The sequence below is a fragment of the Drosophila montana genome, unplaced genomic scaffold, assembly GCF_035044405.1.
Source record: "Drosophila montana isolate Dmon_TW-CO22-7 unplaced genomic scaffold, ASM3504440v1 contig_2397_1, whole genome shotgun sequence".
NCBI lineage: Eukaryota > Metazoa > Arthropoda > Insecta > Diptera > Drosophilidae > Drosophila > Drosophila montana.
This window is the reverse complement of record NW_026997278.1, coordinates 529,878-552,266: the sequence shown is the minus strand read 5'-3', so window position 1 is coordinate 552,266 and position 22,389 is coordinate 529,878. Positions and strand designations below refer to the sequence as shown.

General features: G+C 39.3%; 1 protein-coding gene across 3 annotated transcripts; it reads right to left on the bottom strand.

Annotated features, from left to right (window-relative positions):
* Positions 1 to 940: 940 nt before the first annotated feature.
* Positions 941 to 21,680, bottom strand: Tdg (Thymine DNA glycosylase). Of its 3 annotated transcripts, none has more exons than XM_064681545.1 (6): positions 21,543 to 21,680; positions 8,086 to 10,149; positions 6,401 to 7,135; positions 5,663 to 5,816; positions 5,198 to 5,560; positions 941 to 3,868 (listed from the first exon to the last, which is right to left on the bottom strand). In XM_064681545.1, the coding sequence occupies exons 2-6, from the start codon at positions 10,002 to 10,004 to the stop codon at positions 1,286 to 1,288; spliced, it is 5,754 nt and encodes a 1,917-aa protein (XP_064537615.1). In that variant the 5' UTR covers positions 10,005 to 10,149; positions 21,543 to 21,680; the 3' UTR covers positions 941 to 1,285. The 3 variants fall into 3 exon arrangements, with proteins under 3 accessions (XP_064537615.1, XP_064537613.1, XP_064537616.1); XM_064681543.1 differs by having other exon boundaries at positions 21,472 to 21,662; XM_064681546.1 differs by lacking the exon at positions 21,543 to 21,680 and adding an exon at positions 21,178 to 21,325.
* Between the last annotated feature and the right edge of the window lie 709 nt (positions 21,681 to 22,389).

Sequence of the window (22,389 nt, the reverse complement as noted above, 5' to 3'; positions counted from 1 at the left end):
GAGGGGGGTGTTGCTGGGCGATGGCTGAATTTGTTTGACTATTTCGGTCATTTAGGTTCGTTAGGCCGTTATCTTTGGTAGGGTTAAAACCAAGGATAAATGGGTCATCTAGGAACCATTGGTTTTGCTTGTATATATGCATATATATATATATTATATTTTATCTGTTTGATTAGAAATTGGTCTGCTAAAAAGATGAACTACAAGTAATTTGTTTACATATAATATTTATTATATTTGCAAATAGTTTCTTAAATCAGTAAATTGTATTCGAGCCTCAGCTATTTGCAAACAGAAATTACCTACGGCACAATTTGACATTTTCAAAGTATTCAATTGCAAAACAAACGTTAAAATAGATCAAACTAGTTTCGAATCGAACGGATTTGGTCGAATACGTTGCCCCAAAAAAGCCGAAATTTGGGCGTATTTTTACAAATTTTTCAAATTCTGTAAAATATGTAATATAACCGAATTTTACACACCAAAACTAATGGAAACGGAAAGTTAGGTCCACGAGCCAAAGCTTGATTTGAACCAGGAACCGAATCATATCATATTTACATGCACAAAATAGGCAGACAAAAGCGCGAAACTCTCTAAACTTATGTGTTTAAAACACAATAATAATGACTATTCCATATCACGTTTTGTTTTTTTTGTTTTGTTATTTTCAAAATGTGTTCAATTTTCGCTAATAAAATCAGTCTGCACAGAACAGATTTAAATGAGGATTATTATCTCAATGAAGAAAACACAGACACATATCTCGAATTCGAACTTAGAGTACACAGATTGTTGGAGATAGTTACTTGTGATTAATCTTATATATGTCTACTGATAAAACGAATTATGGTGTTCACTACGACGTAACGTAATATACTGTAATGTATATATATTAAATATCGGTTTTTACATCATACCCACAAAGACAAAGAGAGAAGATAGAGAGTATGTATTACGCAGACAAATACGTATTGTATTGTATGTAACATATACATACAAAGAGACTACTATGATAATACATATACATATACACGCACACAGATCTAAGTAATATTAATTGTCCGTTGATGCTTACAAAAGAAATTTATTAGGCGGAGTCTTTGGTTATCTTATTTAATTGTAAAATTTACTTAAACTATTATGTAAGTATAAACGGCCTAGCCGGAGATTGCTGGGCGAGGGGCGAAAGGGGCCGCATCCGTGTTTAAATCACGCCGCCGGCTTCGTATCATATTTGTTGTTGTTGTTGTTGTTGTTAGTCCTGCTGCTCGTGCTGCCATCAGAAGCCGCTGTAGCCGCTTATGTCGGACGGCTTGAGTCGCTCGAAGACGCTCAAATGATGCGCTGCATGGCCGTGATGATGATGATGATGATGCGGATGGGCATGCGGATGGGGATGCGGATGGGGATGTGTATGGGCATGTGCGAAGCCCGTGTAATTGCCCTGCGGTGGAGTGTGACCATACGGATGTGCATACGGATAATTGGGGCTTGGCACGTGCAACGTGGGTGCCGCATTTTGAACGCCATAGTGTCCATGATGACCGTAATCCGGCGCCGAGGTGCCATGCTGCGGCCCGTATGGTGATCCGTACATTGAGTTAACATTCACCGACGGCATGTGAGCCATGTGCGATGTGATGTGCGCATGATCCATATACATTTGCGAATGCGGATGGGCATGTGGATGCGGTGACAACACCTGTGCATTGCCCGCAGTTGCTGCTGTCGCCAATGCGCTGCTGATCAAATGGCTTGCATGATGCGGATACCCCACTTGGCTATGGTTCGAATACTCGTTGCTGTTGTTGTTGTTGTTGTTGCTGTTGATACTATGCCCACTCTCGGGCCTGCTGGCATTACTGCTAGGCTGTGCCAAATGGGTCTCCGTATTCGTATTCGTCGTTGCCGCAGAAGCCGCCAGGCTGCTGACAGAGAAATTGCTAATCACATTGTTGTTGTTCGTTGTGGCTTCCGGATGAACAACATCATTTTCCTGATGGCAGCGCTTTTGTTGCTGCTGCTGCTGCTGGAGGCCAAGTAAACGGCTTTCGACAGCAGCCGCAGCTGCAGCTGCCGTTGCCGAGGATATTGCACTTGATTCGTGTTCACTTATTGTTGGTATCTGATCGACCAAAGACTCGAGACCTGACAGACTCTTGCGTGACATATCAGAGGCAGCTTGCGCTTGAATTTGGCCAGACGACTGCGTGCCGCTCAGCTGTGGACTCATATTGTTGATGTTATGCTGGTTATGATGGTGCGGAGATGGGAGCATATAGGATCTGCTCTGATTGCTGTGCTCCTCGAAACGATGCCAATGCTCCGGAGTGTCTGGCTGATAGTTGGGCTGCGGATAGTGCGAGACGGCGACGGCGACGGCGACGGGCGAGGACTGAGATTGAAGTGTTTGCTGGTTAACCTTTTGGGCGGATTGCTGTTGATCCTGGCCTGGCGATAGCCACTGCTGCTGATAATGTTCCTGGACATGCGAAAGTGGCTCTGCGTCGCGCTGCGCAACTGAGCTGGGGTATGATTGCGATTTATCTACCATTCGGCCCTGTTGCGACATAACCAGATTTGTATCCTGTCCATCATTGCGATCCGTCGGCGGCTCAAAATCAACAACGCTGCACATATTTGGTGAGCTTGGCGGCGGAGTTTCGCCCAGATGCGGCTGATCCCTAATACCGACAACGACCTGGCTCTGATGATTGCCCGGCAAATGATCCGTGATTTGCTGCAAATGATGCTGCTGCTGTTGCTGCTGTTGCTGCTGCTGCTGTTGCTGCTGATGATCGACCTGGCCCACTGGCGGTGTACCATGCGAGTGCGAATAGCTGCAATTGAGAGCTGCTGGCGATGCCATCGGCGATGCAGATGCCGTATACAATATGTGAGACGGCGGCGGCGTATTGTACAGGCTGGGCGGCGCCTGATGGCTACTCTGCGGCGACGCTGTGTGCTCCATTGAAATCGTGTGCATGCTGTTGTTGCTTGTGACTGTTGCTGACTGCGGATTCGCACCTGAATTCGGATGCTTTGCAGCTGCTGCTGCTGTCGCTGTTGTTGTTAGTATATTCTCGAGTGTGGGCTTTAGCTTCTTGGGTCTGCCCCTCTTTTTTTTGGTGGGCATCTCGCTGCCGCTGGCACCGCTTCCACCTGTTCCAGCACCCGCTGCACCCGCAATCATGGACAGATTCAATATATTATTAAAGTCATGCTGAGGCGTTAGTGTGATGACCTTGGCCCCGTTTGTTGGATCAATCATCTCTTGTCCTTTGATCTTTTTGGGTCGGCCACGTTTCTTTTTCTCTGGCAGCGGCTGTTGTGACTGATGTTGATTTCCAAATACGGACAAATAGTTGTGCTCCGTTATAGAGCCCGCCGCTCTCATCGATTCATCATTATTGCCGTACATAAATCCTCCGCCTCCTCCTCCGCCTCCTCCTGCACCTGCTCCGTCACGTGGTATCACATTGGACATATTTGGATTGAAGTGCGGCAGCAGTTTATCAACAACCTGATTGGAACAATCTGTGCCGGGATCAATATTACTACTGCCACTGCCGCCGCCGACATTGTCATTGCCAAACATAAGACTAGATTGCTTCAGATCATTGGCAATAGTATGGCTACTGGCGCTGGCAACAGCAGCTGGAGGCATACCCTTGAGCGATTCCTGCTCGCAACATTGTCTTATACGCTGCTCCGTGAACACGCATTCCGACTCGTCCATGTGCGGAATTTGTCCATTGAGAAAGTCGCGAAATTTTTTCAGCGCCGCGTAAAATGGCACCTTGTCCGCAGCGCGAGGCAGCTGAGCGCACCTCGCCGATGAGGAAGGCATCACCCAAATATACTGAAAAAAAGATTGATACAGATTGAATAAGTTACAGGCAAGGATTGATTGTTATATGCAATCTTAAACGTAAGCAAGCGTGATCTAGTCCAGCGACGAGCCTCCTTTATAAACCGTCTAGCTTCCTTCATTACATTTAAATACAACTATGTGAATGAAATACAACGCTGTGAATGTGCTTCTTTACTTTGCTACACACTATGGCTAAATATATTCTTGAGTACCTTTGTGGCTTACATTCCCATGGCGCCCAGATAGATGTAAATAACAAAGGACAAGGTATTAGTATGGTCCGTATGTATGAACGCAAGGATCTCATTACCTATAAGAGCTAGAGACTTGAAATTTTAGCTTTAGGTTCTCATAGTACCCGCGCAGATCGAGTTTGTTTCCGATATTCGATAACTTGCCCCGTTTCCAAGTAATCGATAAAAACCAATATCGAAATCCTGTTTTTTGAGCAAATTTGGTAAATAATATGAGCTAGAGTCACCAAACTTGACATGTAGCTTCTAGAATAGTATATATATATCAAGTATCTTTCATTTTATACCTATCGCCTGTTGGAAGAAGACGTATCCCCTAGTCGGGACTCCCGACTAGAACCTGTTACTTGTTATTTTTCAATTTTAGGGGGAATTGTAATTGTGTAAATAGCTCTTATAATCCTCGAGTTTTGCTTAGAAGAAAAAACAAGTCTTAAAACCGATATTGTTTTTAAGATACATCAAATAGAGAGCAATAAACTCGTTCTGCGTATGCTAAATATATTTCAATTCTCTAGCATTTGTAGTTTCTGAGATAAATGATGCCATACAGACGATCGATCATGGCTTCGTCGAGTCAGCTCGTCGATCTGATCCAGAATATATATAATTTATTTGGTCAGAGATGCTTCCTGCTGCACATTTGCAGATACTTTTAAAAAGGATCAACAGAGAAGTGGTTGTACCCCATGTACTTGAGTCTGGCTAGGCGATATATCTGTGCAAATGGTCTATCTTGAGAAGTGTGCAGGGTTTATCCCAAATATGATTATCAAATTTTAACCGCTTTATCAAATTCCAGTTACAAACATTAATATGTTCATATATGAGCAAAATAGTATTAAATTCGGACTGGTATTTCATATAGCTGGAACTATCAACCCATCCACGGATTTTTTTTGATTTGTTTATGGTTGTCCGATACACATTAAGCGAACATTTTCAAATAGAAACTCAATATTGACATCCGGTTTGAGCCCTGGGAACCACAACTGTCCCCAATTCAGCTTGTTAGTTCTTATAACCTTTAAGCTAGCAGAAAAAGAGTTTGAAATATGCTTACAGTATTTGTGCCGTCGACACGATCTGGTTGCCGACCGAAGTGGAACTCCTTTTTGCCAGAGAAAACCTCAAATATAAGTTTGCCATTAAAAACGGCAACTTTGGGTCGAAATCGTTGAAGTTTTTCAAGCAAAATGCGGCTACCCTCTTTGATTTCCTTTCGCGTCAAATCGGCGGAGCCTTTGGTGGCACGCGCAACCATATTGGTGAACCCGATGCCTTGCTTGATTAGCGTGTAATCGTCATCGGCGCTCAATTGCTCTTGGGTGAGTCCGGATAGATAGAGGCATTTCCAGAAGTGATTGCCGGGTCCAGCATAATGATGGCCCTTGTAGGCAGCGAACAGGCCAGGGTTTATGCCGACCTGCAGGTTTTTTTGGGAGAATAAATAAGTTAATCTTTTCGAATTTCGTAGCTCATCGAAATAAATGGACATTCGTCTTGCTTTACGAAATTTACAACTCACTATAACAATATCAAGATTATCACAAAGATGATCGGGTATCGTTCGCTTAATAACTTCCGCCTCGGACATCCCATTGAATCGATCGTGCTTCTTGCGCTCCTTGGGCTTCATGTTTAGGATATCATCGGATCCTCCGCTGCCATCCCTGCCGCCACTGTTTCAAGATACAAAAATTACAAGCTGCTTAGCAAATCAGTCAACAAATTCAAGCTGCAAACAATTTAATGAATGAAAATGAATAAATGAGATACATTGGGCTAAATCGGACACTGAGAGCATTTCGGACTTAATTACTAGACTCAAATAGTTATGGGCATAGATGCTCCTCTTCTTGTAGGCTGTCTTCTCTGTGACCTCTAGACAAACCAACTATTACCCCCCCCCCCTCCCCTCCTTATTCCTACCTACGTGCACGACAGTTTAGACTAAGCACAACTCATTTCAATCTATACGATGAACCTATTAAATCTTTTTTTTTCTCAATACCTTCATGGACTCTCTATGAGTAAGAGTCCAAACTGGCTCTCTTCCATCGACTCAGTGATTTTCAGCCCCTTAAAATCTATACCCATATCTCAGCCTACATATTAAATATATTTTCTATATATTTTTTTTACCCCTGTAGAGGGTAGTATATTTTTATCATGAAATGTCTAGCGCATAGAAGACTTTCATATAACCATTTTGAACTGTGAACTAAGAGTGAAATAAGGGATATGGCCTGGGATAGGAACTTACCACTGTTGTTGTGGAGCTACCATTTGCATACTATTATCCGCATCGATTAGCTTTTTTTTACGTCCCCTTCTTTTGGGCACCGATCCAGTCCTGGCATTTAGATCGCAGTTGGAGTTGTTGGCATCTTGGGATTCGATTCTGGTATCTGTACTATGATGAGATTCCGCGAGGGGCTCACCGTTTGGCGGGCGCTGCTCCGATTGCTGCAACGATTGCTGATGATCCTTGATGTTGTACATGCTGTTGGACTGTTGGACAACTGATCCTGATCCTGCAACTGGCACAGGCGAATAGCTAGAGGGATTTGAGGTGCCTGGCAGATCTACCGCCTGCTGACCTCCCGGTGACAGAATACTCATCTCTTCTGCCATGAAACTGTAGGGATCATTCGATAGAGCAACATCAACGTTATTCGAGGTCCTCGCATTCACGCTCTGGGGCATGGAAAGATCGGGCAGGACACTTTGCCCACTTGATGCTTGCACCTGCGGACTGCTGCTGCTGGACGTGGTTGCCGCCGATTGCTGATTATTATTGTTGGAGTTCTGCTGCGATGCGATCAGATCTTCGTGCTTGTTTTGCCCAACATGTCCAAGGCCGCCGTGCTGCATCTGATGCTGTGGCGTCACCGAATGCGTCGATGAACTATGCGAGTTGGGTGTCAAAACATCTCCTGCGCTCGTCTCGTAGCCATCATCTTGATTTTCCGGTTTTGCATTGCTCGGCGAAAGTGTTCTGCAATAATATGAATTGTGACTTTCCAATTATAAGCTATTATATTTTAAAGATAAAGATACCCCGAGATGCCCCGAATCCCAAGCCAAGCTACCTTAACAAGCATTCGAAATGTACTATTGATTGGCTTCCGTGTTTATAATTTTAATGAGACTTTCATAGCATAAGGATGGCTTTAGCTTTTAACATGAAGCAAGTGTCCAGAAAGTTAAACTACACCAAGTTTATTGGAATATCGGAAAAGTAAGCTGCATATCCAAAAGAATGAAAACATTCTTTATCTATGTATACTAAACGAGAACTTTCTTAACAACAAATTATAGACAAAAAAGATATTTATCGATACTATGCAAATGAGAGATATCGATAGAAACAGATATCGAAAAAATTTAAAGCCTCTCGCTTTCGTAGTTTCCAGACATTATCTGTGTATACTATACGAGAACCTTCTTTCCAACTTTTTGCGTATTCAGCTTTTGAAATTCTTACATTATGCCCAAAAACGAGATTTATCGATACTATGCAAATGGGAGATATCGAAAAAAACAAAATTAATCAAATTTCCAAGATCGCCGGGTTTATCTGTTTATACTACACGACAATCTTCTTAAAAACTTTTGCGTATTCAGCTCTTGAAATCCTCAAATGACGTCCAAAAACGATATTTATCGATAATATGAAAATGGACGATATCGATACAAACAAAATCGAAAATTTTGAAGCCTCTCGATATTTATCGATACTATGCAAATGGGATATATCGAAAAAAAACAGATATCGGATAAATTTGAAGCCTCTCGCGAGTTTAAACAGTCGCACAGGCGTAGCCTGATCAAGAATATACAAAACTTAACCACTTCACCCACCTAAAGTGAAGGATTATTTGTCTGTATATATATATATATATATATATATTTGTATGTAATGAACGTGCTTCATACGTTACTCACAACTTGTACGCTGAGCATGGATCCTCGTGGAACTCGTCCATCATCAGATCATGGTAGGGCTCCTGCAGTTGCTGCTGCTGCTGTTGCTGCTGTGGATGAGGATGCGGTCCCGTCTGCTGAATGGACTGTTGCTGCTGCTGCTGCAAATGGCCATGGCATTCAATGTGATGTCGGTGCTGCAGGAGCTGTGTTTGTTGTTGATGTTGCTGCTGATGCTGTTGATGCTGCTCTTGGAGCTGATGTTGCTGCTGCTGCTGCTGCTGCAGCTGCTGTTGGCACTGGGGCTGAGTATGATGTAGGGCAAACAGCTGATCGTGAGCATAATGCTGATGAATGTAATTGGGATAAAGATGTGGCTGCTGCTGCTGGTGCTGATGTTCATGAATATTCTCCTGATGTATGTTGTGGTGGAGGAGGTGCTGCTGCTGCTGCTGCTGCTGTTGCTGGTGTGTGTGTGTGTGTTGCTGTGGCATCATTTGGCCGTACATGTTATTTTGCAGTTGGTTTTGAATATGCGGTGGTTGCTGCTGCTGTTGCTGATGAGTAAAGTTCTGTTGTATTTGCAGGCCAAAGCCTGCCGACGAAGTTGTATCCTTCTCGATTTGTAATAAAAGTTCGGCGGGATGCGGATGCGAATGCGAATGCGACTGTCTTTGCTCTTGGTCTTGACGGTGCTGCTGCTGCTGCTGAGTGCGATAGATGTCTGAGTCGCAGCTCAAATGTAAACGATCCTGGTTGGGATTGGCCTGACCATGCTCCTGCTCCTGCGCCTGGCCCTCCTCCCCATCGATGCCAGCCTGGGCATGGTCATCCTTATATTCTCCATGCGGTGCCCATATTGCTGCACGCCGATCACTAGTCAAAATATCACCCGTTGTTGTTAATGTTAAATTAGTAGGAATCCTTACACTCAAGCTGGAGGAGTCTATTTCACAACCATTGTTTTTATCAGTTTCCGCCCTTCTTGTGGGCGAAGTCGTAGCACCAAAACGGACATCGCTATTAAAATGTGACTCCGTATGCGACGTAGACGACGACAACATTGAGTCAAGCGCTCCGGAAGATACAGAAGATGCAGGCGCATGGATGGGCACCTGAATTGGCACCTGGCCGGGCACAACGAGCTCGACCCGAGTTACGAGCGCCTGCTCGGGTGCAATATATGTATTTGTCGCATATTGGTCAATTGGTTCGGCTCTCGATAGCTGGCCTAGTGCCAGCCGATCTCTAGAATCGGTCTCTTCATCGTTTGCAGCTCTGTCACATTCCGTTGGAGTAGCTGCTGGATCTAGGGATCTAGGGGCCGGCTCATGCTCATCATGCGAAGGTGCACCACACATCCTTCTTTCCAGACCATCTGAATTCGTTGCTATTGTACTACCGCCAGGACATGTGTTGCTTTCTCTTTCTCTTTGATCGTCATCCCCATCGTTCCCATCGTTCCTGTCGTTCCCATCGGCATCCTTGGCCCTGCTCTCATAGCCGATGCTGTCTCTCCTTATGTAGGTTAAAGGTGACAACTTTTTTCGCTTGCAATCAATTCTCGTATCGGCATCACAAGCCGCTGTGCTATGCGATTTCTTATTACTGTTTGGCGGCTGTTTCTCGGGATTGCTGTTGTCTTGTGTTGAGTTGTCTCTGTCTCTGGTCTCGAAATCGTCACAGCTCTGTGCGAGATTCTCGTCCGTATCCGCCATCACCTCACCTGCGAGTTTAGTTTTGAATGCGTTTAGTACCAGCCTATATTCTGCTTCAAGAGCTACAGCAGCTGTTTTTCTATCTGTTACAGTTTGTTCGAGTTGTGCTAAAATTGCCCGAATCGGTAGGATCCTTATTGTTACTGCCGTTATTTTAAGTGTTAATATGAAGGAACTACTTGTCAGCGGGATATTCTTTTGCAAAAAACTTTCCACTTGCATCTCCCTTTCAATTAGGCCTTATTAAAGGTTTAAATGTTCTTCCTCTTTTTCGTTCGTTGTATGTTTTGCAATCTCAGATGAGAATGGTTTTATCTGCTCACTACGATTTTTCAACATGAGTATTTTTTAATTTGATGCATTTAATCTGGAAATGAAAACGGTTTTTTAATTATTATCTATTTTTTAACAAATCCATTTTATTTCTTTCTATTTATAAGACTGTTTGACCTGATTGACTTACTGACTGACCTAATATCGTAAGGATCCTGATATTTCCACTGTTCGAATTGTGTCACAATTCTGGCCTTATGATCATTAACTTGATTACTGATCATATCAAAAGTGAAAGAAACTATTTGGGGAGGGCTTCTTTAGAAAGGCATTCTAGCATTTTGAGCAGTTCAAATTTAAAAGGTTTACTTGACATCAAGACTGAAAGGCAACAACGAACATTTTGGAATTTCTCACTTCAAACAGTCGTAAACAATTTGAATTGATGCGGACAGACCAATATACTTGTATGTTTCGATTAGCTTTAGACTCCTTTTAAAAGCTAAAAGTTAAAGAGATAATGATGGGAAATCACCGACCCGGAAGCTATGCCCTTATTCATAGCTGGGAATGGTCAGTGAAAGGAACGATTTTTTTTAGGGGCTAGATAGGAATAAGGGGAGATAATTCCTGGTAGGTCTGGACGGAGCAGAGAATTGCAGACGCCTTAACAACAGAAAAGAAGAATCTATGTCGCCAACAATCAACTTATATAGGAAGACAACACCGAGGATTGTTCTACGCTTGGTTAACATCTCGGCAAATCAAGAAGGAGAAACCTGCTGGAGTATATAAGTATAAATAAATAAAAATAAATAAATAATAGCAATCGTAAGGCAGAAAGCAGAAATTGCCACTGAGTCTGAGCTGACTCAATACGATCCTACCTATTAATATACTGCAGGTACCAGCTGCAAGAGCAGTATTCAAGGACAGGGTATATGAAAAAGTATGTTTTAAGTCCAGTTCTGATATCCTTGGTGCCTTGGTTAGCTGAAGGTCTTCAAAAGTGTAAAAGCGGGAGCTGAGAGTTGTTTGTGGGTTGGTTAGGGTATTCAGCTGCCGGTGAGGTGAAGTGAATTAGCATTGTCCGGGCTGCTAATGCATGTATTGCTTTAAGATTTCATGCTCTTTTGCGTACATGTATATTTAAATATATGTACACACAATGTATGTTTTTACTAACACATACATCAACGTACTTATATACATACATACATAGAAAAGCATGCCCCAAAACTAACACTAACTCAGACAGACAGGAACCGTTCAGATTTCTCTGAGCCTACTTCGTACGGGCGCGTGTTGTATTCTGCATATACATGCACACACACACACACACGTTTATCCTTGTACATACTTGTGTGTGTGTACCTACGTGTGTGTGTATATATACGAGTACTCGTACATATGTTGGTGCAGGGGTCGGAGTTCAGATCTACCGAGTGCATTAGTTTTTTGTGTGTGCTTCGTGAGCTGATGCTAGTTGTTGCTATTGCAGATTTTGCTTCCATTTAAACCAAACGATTTTGGAGCCCACTCCGTTATTATTTGAATGTGTGGGTGGTTGTTATACAAAGAGACAGCCACACATACATACATACATACGTGTGTATATGTAGTTTGCATGTGCCTGAACAGAACTGAACTACACGAATGCACATCTACATACGAATAGGCATATGTACATACATAAATAATAATAAATATATATGTATGTGTGTATATATACGAGTATATTCTAGCATTAAATTGCACTTTTGATCAGAGCTGAAAACCGCAAATGGTCGGTTTGGCTTACGGTTCGAGCCAGCTCCCTGCATTAGGGTTTTCGGTTCGTGAACTAGAGTTCCCACATCCTCATGTAGATCTTTGGTCCAAGTAATTCAACTTGTAATATCTAATTGCTCATTCCACTGCAAATGTTGCAGGCCGAACATGTCGTCTTCCTAGAGAAGTTGCAAGCTACACTTATAGCATGATATTCCACTATGCTCAACATTTCTTACATTTACAAAGTTCACATTCTGCGATTCCATTAGCAGGCGTCAGTTGTCGGTTGTCACATGTGATTGGCAATAGTACCGCTTTTTTAAATAAACAGCAACAATCGGTTTAATTTGATTTACCTAAGATCCACAAAGTTTTCTCGTAGAAGGGGTTCCCCTTAATGGACTCTTTGCGGGATTTGGCCATCTTTAAATGTTAAAAACTGTGTTATATCAGCTCTTTGTGGTAATGATACTTTCATATTTTAAATAGCATCCATACGAAATTCGATGTCATCGCAAAAAACACGGATTACTTGGGGCGAATACCAACACTTTTGGCAAATGTGAAAAAAAACATGGTTCCCTATGGGAAAATTTACAAACAACATACTTCACATTCGCAAAATTTAGGGCTTTAGTCACTGCTCAAAAATTGACATTAATAAAATGGATATTAAGAAATAAACTAGAACTCCGGATTTCAACCGATTCAGAAAGGGTTTGTTTTCTTGCTATAAATGTATGTGCGTATCGGTAGGTATTGTGTATGAATTCAAGTATATCTAACATACTTTAATTGTACTTCTGATCAATACAATATACGTTCAGTCTGACCGTCTATCTATACGATCTCAGAGACTATAAGAGGTGGAGACAGTTAATTTAAAATATATGCACATCAAGTATACATAAAATTTGCAATTACTGTTTCTTGAGTTTATCGCGGAGTATAAAAAAGCTAGAGTGTATTTTGCATATAGATGCCCGTTTAGTATTAATAATATTTCACCTTTTGAATTGTCGGTAATTTGACAAAAGCTTGATCTACCATACGCTTTTCTATGTATACTTTTGCAGTTGTTTATTTAATTAATTTTAGGGTAAGCTACATTCGCCTTTAATTTTAAGGACATGTGGATAAAATCATTGCAAATTTGTTCAATGTTGTCTTCAATTTTGGAATAAAAACGAAATCATAAAAACGTCTGGAGATATAAAATTTATACAGATCCAAGAAAATGCATAGTTACCGCTTGGGATTCCAACCTTAAAGTCACGAACCCAAACATTTCAATCAAAATGTATTCCTTAAATTTGACATAAATAGGGAATTACGCAGTCGTATGGACCAGTCTGTAAGTTTCTTATTAGTATAATAATAATATCATTTAAGTTAATTTATAATAATTATGATATAAAACCCAACGATTAAGAACTACTTATGCTTTTACAAATTACAGAAAGTTTGACGTTACAAGAAACATTTCTTTAGTGACACACATTTGTAAAATATCAACGGGGAATGTTAAGATGTAGATGCATACATACATACAAACATATCTGAATACTATAGTACATGCAATTCTATGTACATATGTATGTACGTACGTGCACATACATGTATGTTTGTCGTAGGCTGGCAAAAATATGTGCATGTGCATATTCATGTCTATATGTATGTGTATGTGCTGTGAATGTGAATGTGAATGTGTGTGCGTGTGTATGTATCAATGTGCTGTATGCATTCGTTGTCACGACAAACGCAAAAACCGACGAGCAAAACTGAATCGGTCGATGAGAGGAGAGTCAAAAGCACAGAAGCAGCTGCAGCTTCATCAACCCGAATAATACTAATACATAATCGAAGCAAGAAAGAAACAGTTGCATCGAATGGCAACGCACACTGGTGCAAGTGACAAACATAGTCTACTACAACTATTTATGTTTAACCTTTACTTTTATATCATTCTCCTTCTTCATTCTGCCTGTTACTCACAACAGAATAGTAGTTGGTTGAGTGATACGAGTCTGCCCATAACTCGCATATATTGAGGTTTTTAAGTTTGCAAAATAGTTTGCATATTCAAATATTTATTTTCGTCTACAATACATTAACTTAGTTATCACCATAAATGCGGCCTGAATATGGTAAAATTGTATCAATGGTATACTGGATATTTTGTTTAAATGATGGAAAATTACAAAAATTATAAATATCATAATATTTAATGCTCCACATTTCCGAATAGGATTCTAATATAATGTTCAATACTGAATACAAGTTTGTTAACTTTAATTTTCATAAAAACTTTCGAAACAAAACCCACTGTGGCTTTGGCTCTCTCTTTTTATGGCGTGAGAGTCGAATGTGTCGGTGTCGGCGCGTCATTCACTGTGTACCTGTATGTGTGTATGTGTGTATGCGTGTATGTGTGTGAATGCAAACCGCACAAAATGTCCAAAAGCAAGCTAGCTTTATACAACATTTTGTAGATATACATATATGTACGTACATATGTATATATGTAATTATGTACGCATGTATACGCACATCTGTACAAATAAATTTCAACACATGCATGCAGTTAAATTTTCGCACACGAATTTGTTGGTGTACGGCAGATCTACATACATGGCTATGAAAATACGAATGTATGTATGTATGTATGTATGTATGTACGTATGTATGTATGTATGTACGTATGTATGTATGTATGTACACACATGTTGTATGTATGTACACACATGTTGTATGTATGTATATGTGATTTCCCAATGCGCAATGCTATGTGACCAACAGGCTTCTTCTTAGCTTGCAGGCCGGCCTGTGTGCATACGTACAGCATATACAAACATATGTACGTATGTATATGTTTTTACATCACAAGTACATACGCTTATAGATATATAACATACTAGCGGGTATAAACCGGGCTTCCCCGTGGCACGCGTAAAGTAAATGTTTTCAAAAAACTTTGAAAATGATTTTGAAACTGATCATATGGTAAACAAAAAACTTTCATACATCCGTTTTCCGCCAATTTACCACTGCTGCGAGTGGAATTTCCATAATCGCTGAAACACGTATACATTAAGTTCTTATGTAGAGCTTTGAAAATAAGTTTCAGGCAAATCGGACAAAACTTAAAACGTCAAAAACTTTTTAAAGCTTGAGTCGAACTTTAAACACCAAACTATTTCAGAGCTTAGAATATCGAGAAACCTCAAATTTATTATTTAGACTATAGTTCAGATGTTGTACCCATATCTATAATATTATACCTCCATCCGATTGAACCAAAATTAAAAAGAAACAAGAGGTTCTAGTCGAGACCTCCCGACTAGGGGATACCCTGAACCCTCTTCTTCCAACACCAAATGCAGCCCGCGCTACGCGCTGGTTTGCTTTAGTAGCAACAAAGAAAAATTTAAATAAAAAATGATTGTTCCCTTGGCTGGGTTCGAACTCGCAACTAACCGCACCACTTGCCGCCGCCTCTACTCAAGAGCCACACCAATAATTGAGTCTCAATGAGAAAAAAACAATGCTGTTGACAGAATTCAAAGCAGACGCGTATGAATGTGTGTGTGTACATGTTGGATAATTAACTTGATTTATAGCTTTGCGGTGGTAGCGGGGAGGTGGCGATAGGTATAAAATGAAAGATACTTGATATATATATATACTATTCTAGAAGCTACATAAGTTTGGTGACTCTAGCTCTTATTATTTACCAAAATTGCCCAAAAAAACAGGATTTTGATATCGGTTTTTATCGATTACTTCGAAACAGAGCAAGTTATCGAATATCGGAAATAAACTCGATCTGCGCGGGTACTAAGAGGACCTACAGCTAAAATTTTAAGTCTCTAGCTCTTATAGGTTCTGAGATCCTTGCGTTCATACATACGGACGGACGGACGGACAGACAGACGGACATGGCGAGATCGACTCTGCTATTGATGCTGATCAAGAATATATATACTGTATGGGGTCGGAGATGCTTCCATCTGCCTGTTACATACATTTGCACAAATACAATATACCCTGATTACCCATTTTTAATGGGTTCAGGGTATAAAAAGGAAAGAGATATACAAAGAAAATTTTGAACTCCGTATGGTACGAGAATATATATTTCAAATATTAAGTCTCGATCTTCAAACGTCTCGACTTAAGGTTAGGTTTATGAACCTGGTTTATTACTTTCTTTTATTGACATTGCCAAATTTCGTTACCCGACAAATTAAGAAGAAAATAACGATATCTTCGGCATGCCGACGATTTAATACCCTTCCATTTTCCAGATATGTGAGAATACTGAAGCTCGTAAATGCTTTTGGAAAACAGAATATTTTTCCATATAAGAACCTACTATTCAAGCGATCGCTTCTATATCGACTACATAATAAAGTGGTCTGATGTTGATAGGATATTGAATATATTTGGGAAGCATAGTGAAACAGACAAGTCCCGAGTTTGGTCAGGATATTTAAATAAAAACAAAAATGTTTTCCAACAAGATCCTATTTTTCGACGAATTGTCCCTGTGGTATCTACATGATATAGTAGTCCGATGTTGATAACATAATCATAGTGAAACTTATAAGTGCCGAGTTTACTGAAAGACTATTTCGCAGAGAATCAGATAGACGGACATATATCAATTTACAAAATAAAAATAAATAAAATATTTGGAAAAAGAAGTCTTCACTTTGAGAACAAGTGTTATACAAACATATGGATTTACATACAAGCACACAATGTAGTTAAAACATGAATGCGCGTGGCTTCTCTCAAAGCATGAAGTTTTGATCAAACCCGCCAATGTTATTCATATAGTATAGTGTGTGTGTGTGTGTCTGTGTAATTTTAAGAAATTTCGTTTGTTCGTTGGTGCGAGCAGGACAGAAGCGTGTCAACATACATACATACATACTATATGTAAATGTGAAATAAAACTGAAACTCGATAAAGTACATACATACAAGTATGTATTTGTATTTCCAAGTATTAAAAAGTGTTTCATTCATATATTGAATAATATGGTTTGGTTTTGGGCCCAGATACGGTATTTATTTGTGAAATTAAACAGGCCGATTGAGTCAGCTTGTCTTCCTGATCAAGAATATATGAGCTTAATGGGGCCGAAGATGATTTCTGTTGCCTGTTACATACCTTTGCAAATAAGCCATATACCCATTTTGAACGGGGGTTCAGGGTATAAAAAAAACGTTCGCTCACATTTACAAAAATGTATGTGTAGCCCAACCGGTTTATGTGTCAACAAATATATGTATGTACATATGTACACATACAAGTGCATGACTACATACATTTATATTTATTAATTTATTGTTGCACTAAAGTTTGTTAAATCTGGGCACATTTAAATAAATTAAACATTCAAATTCAAAGAAGTAGGTGTATGTCCGTTGTTTTTATCAATGCCTCTTTTTTTTATGGCCAACAAATCCACTTTCGAAGAGCTTTAAACCTGTTTGAGCTTTTGTATTACTTTCATACTCCGTACCCGATCGAAATGAGCTACAACGACTCGGCTGAAGGTCTAGAATATAAATATGTAACATACATATATTGTTTATAGGGACGACGATGTCTTCCTGGTAAAGAGAAATGTCTGCAAGGGTATTAAATGCCTCCATAGGAAATACTGTAAACTACGCGCCCTACCGTTACAATCATTTCAGCTTTTTTTTCTATACATACAAAAATGCAGACATAAGCTTGATGCGCAGCTTACGCTGCGGCTCATTGAGTAACAAATAGAAGGAGGGAAAAGTCACTCTGAGCTTTTATTGCTGGGTTAAAGTTTAAGCAAGGTACATTGGTCTGCAAATGCAAAATCAAACAAGCACATTTACCATAGGAAGCAACAATAAATCACTTACAAATCAGCAACAGTGCGGACGAAGTCCCGTTTCGTTTTCGTCGTCTGTCTTGATCGCCTGGACTTTCAAGCAAGATCTCGAGGACATACATAAGAAACTAAGTGCAAAGAAAGGGACAAATAATGACACTGTCTTAAAATGCAGCGCGTAGAAATAACAACACAATTTGGGTAATAATGTTGTTGTTGCAGGGCCGAGTCCCGTTGCAAGTAGGTAGAAAATTTGAATGCCAGAAGGTCATGGCTACAAAATCAAAGGGTTACGCACACAAAGGCGCACCAACATCATATATTATGACGTCAGAGTTGATAAAATTTTATATCTTCTGTTGTTTAGCTTAAATTTCTACCTTTATTATAAATACGTAAATAACTTATTATATAGTAAATAATTTATTGTAACTAATTTACTGTACGCAACGATCGCGCACAAAAAGCCTTAAGCTGTGACGTCATGCCCAGAACAAAACGTTGCAATCTTCTTAAATTCATAAACTTCTTCTTCTGCTTGGCTTCACAGACACATACATGTACATTTGCACCACAATGTGAGTGTGTTGAGGCACACATGCCAACTATTTGGCACGTCGAGGCATAGATACCCTTTTTTAAAAGTATAATAATAATATAATATTTAATTATATTTTTCTCTGTTATTGCATAAGAACTGTTATATAGGAAGGTCTTTGGTCTTTAAGTACATTAATGATCGATTGTTAAAGTACCTTATTTTGAGCACCCTTTCTCCCGAGCTGCTTGCAAGTTGAAAGCGAGTGGAAAGAAGACATGACTCTCTGACTGACTGAATCATAGGCTTGAAATACAACAATGAGTTAGAAGAGTGCAATAGCTTAGATCATAAGCTGTAGCCCAACACAAAAGGGGATATTGTTTCTAATAGTAAATATGTACTAATTATTTTGAATTATGGGCTGCAGAAGAAAATGCTGTAGACAGTCAGGTGTTTGCCAGTTCGGTATCTGGCACAAAGTATTTTTAAAAAGGGATTTTGATCCAAAAGCGCGCTCTATCTATATATTACTCCATGGTCTTCCCTTAGCACCTCTCTATGGGAAGTCTTTCGTAATAATACATCGGTATTTGGTTTCTGATCCTTATAAAATAATTTGAAGTAAAATTTAAGACTTGACAAGAATAGACTCAGCTGATCAAGAGTGTTGGGTCAAAGATGTCTCATTTACCTATTTTCAACTATTTTTAATGGGTTAAGGATATGCAAAAATATGGGATGAAACTTTAAGAATCCCTTTACAGATATACTCAATTGCAATTCTTTATTTCGTCATTACTTTCTTTTTTTTTAACATTTATATTTAATGTTGGTTTTGGCGAACTTTCCAAATTTTAAATATTTTGTTGGTTGGGACCTTGGACCTTGAGCCAGCCAACAAAATATTCATTTAGATTTCAACAATATTTTTAAAGTAGGGTATTAGAAAATTTAATGCGCAACAATGGAAATTTTAATGATAACGATTGTGTGAAAAACTGTTTCCACTCTTTCTGGGTGGAAAATAGGGGACATCGACTAAATCTCAAGTCGAGACAGATTAGTTAAAAGTTATAGATAGATTTAAAGCTCATTTTCAAATATCCTTGCGCAAAGTCCACTTCGATCGGGGTTCTAAGGTAGTACTGGAAGATTTAAATCTTTCTACAAAAAAAAACTTGGAGTGGGCAAAGCCGGGTAACATCCACTGGTGGTAACATAGATATATATACATATATTTGCATAAAAGTTTGAATTCAATTTATTTTCGTCAGTCGTGAGAATCGTGAGAATACAGTCTATAAGTAGATAAGCGAGCAGAAAACCATGTGGACCAGAAGATTTTTGTGCATTTATCACACAGAGTGGGATTCGAAATCATTTTTTCGTAGTATATACAATATACATATAAATAAATGTCGTAGTTTAGACACAAAAACATGTGCGAACCTTACATTGGATGCAGCCGACTGCGGAATACTCAATACTCAGTTTGATGAAAGCTAAAAACGGGTCCAAAAGTGTCTTCTCGATTATTGGGCTATCGTTATCAAAACAACAAAACACAATCCTAACGCAGTCAATTCCCAAAAGCCGGGCGCAAATGCGGGGCAATGGTTCAAACCAAGACATATTATTTCTGGTTTCCACTCATATTTCCCTCAAACTCCATAAAACACTTAAAGATTGGATGTGGCAAAACAAACTAAATATATATATACATATAAAATAAAATAAAAATTAAAAGAGGCCAAGGAACAATAAATACACCTGCCGCCACCTGCTCCGAAATCGATAGAGAAAATGTTCCTAATCTCAATATTCTTCCTTGATAAAATTATCTATATATAAATCTGCAGCCCACACTGAGAAAGGTGGAATTTGTTTGGAAAATGTTAACTGTAGATACCTTTTGCGATATAAATCCACCCGAAAATGTGGAAAATTTGTAGAAAATTGTTGCATGCAATTGTTACTTAGTTAGAACAGTTTATTCGACCCCACTCGATAGAAACTGAAGTCTCCAAATACTATGATGTTTAGGGGAACGATAAAGGGGGGTAACTATCCAAAGTTAAATATTCTTAATCCGTGAACACGGATAATCTTATAATTTGTGAGACACAAACTGTTTTGAATCAACCATTTGACCAATGAGAAGATATCAAAAAAGATAAGCCCAATTTGCGTATAATTGTATATATTTTGTAATTTTCAAACCTACATATCGTATTAATTTAGAGATCAGCGCTTTCAAAAATAATCACACTTTATGGTTCGAACTTGCATATACCCATTTTCAATGGTTACAGGGTATACACACTAGCGTCCCCTAGTGGGCGTGTACAAAATATTTTCACACTATCGCTAACGAATTTTCAGGAATATTCATATTCCAGGCAAAGGGCCAGACAGACGAACGGACATTGGGGGTAAAGAAAGATAGAGTAAATTGTGTACTAAGTATAAGAAGAATACAAAAATAAAAGATTCTATCGGCTTGTTGCTACACGTATGTATTTATTATTTCGGTTTTGTGGTTTCGGCGAGATGCTTTGGCTTTGGCTCTTCGCAATGAATGTGGATACCAATACCATAACCAACACCATTGCTATGCATACACACGAAAAATGTACGTATGCTGTATGTATGCACACACATGCATACATATATGTATGTATGGTACGTGTACGGACGGTCGTATGAAAGTGGAAGCATGAGCATTGTCCATGCAACTTACACACACGCGCACACACACACACACACACACACTAATCAATGTGTGTCTGCTGTGTGTGCAAATGTACTACAAAACTCACATAGCCGTTTTATATACAATCAACTTATGTGCATATGTACGTTTGTAAATAAGTACATATGTGCACACATGCACATATGTTTTTGTATATGTATTTTTAAGCACTCACACCTTGGGATTGACGCCCATTGAATTTGTTTCGACTTTTGGTACACAAGGAATTATTTTGTATTATTACATATACATACACACTCGCACACATATGTATGTAGCTATCCGCAAATACAAATGTGTGTATGTGTTTGTTATTCAATATATTTGAAATAATAAGTGTGCAGATATTGAAATTAATTACACAACAGAATATTCGAAAAAAACACACACGCACACAGAAATTACAGTTGTATTATTTTAGTTTACTTTAGGAATGTGAAACAAGCTTTAAATAAATTTCGTGTTTTACCAAACTTGGCTTTTATGTGCAACAACCGAACCGAACGAACAAACAGTACTGCGGCAAATATATATACATACTATGATCGACATAAATACATATGCATATACGTATGCATATAGTACGTTAAATATGTATATAATATAGGCTTCCGCGGCACACGACCGTACGGACGAGCTGTGGATTCTCTTTTACAGTTTATTAACATTCCAATCTGAACTGAGAATTAAATTTGGGATGGTATGAAGCACGTAACAGAATGTTAAAAGAGCGGTACATATTTCCGTCGGGTTTCGTGATTAAAAATACCAAAAAATACTAACTCGCATACATAACATGTGGATGCACTGTTGCCTTTTTTGTGAGCATTGTCGTGTTAGAGGGCTGTTATGTTAAACAATATACTATTATTAGCAGGCTGTTGTACCCCGTTGTTTTTCCTGTTTTGCAACACTCAAGTTCGGCAGTGCACATCCCAAAATTGCCAGTATTACGCAAAGAGACGGTTGCGCGCTCTTTAAAAAAAAAATATATGTACATATGTGTGAAGCGACCTCATCGCTTACTTCGTGCTCCATATTTCAGCTGAACTGCACGAAATATAAAATTAATGTAAAGCAACAGTTAGGACAGCACAATAAATGTATTTTAATAAAAATTAAATATGTATTTCTAAACGTGAGAACTCAAATGCACATAATGCTTGTGGCTAAAATTGTTTTTAATCGTATTAATGATTGATACCAATGGCTTATGCTGGTATGATTGTAGTTTCACAACACTGGCTTTGCGTTAGGTCGGTCACCGAGTCAAGCCGAAACCCGATCACTAAATTATTTTGTACGATGGTTTTCTACGAAAATATTGACTTAAGATAAGAAAATAAGACGCAAAACATATACATATATATGTATATTGGTATATATT

Bases quoted from the DNA above. Each gene is read 5' to 3' on its own strand.
- Tdg (XM_064681545.1), bottom strand. From the start codon at position 10,004: ATGCAAGTGGAAAGTTTTTTGCAAAAGAATATCCCGCTGACAAGTAGT. The intron at 7,136-8,085 runs GTGAGTAACGTA...ATATTATTGCAG, and splicing joins CCATGCTCAGCGTACAAGTT to AACACTTTCGCCGAGCAATG. The intron at 5,561-5,662 runs GTGAGTTGTAAA...AAAAACCTGCAG, and splicing joins ATAATCTTGATATTGTTATA to GTCGGCATAAACCCTGGCCT.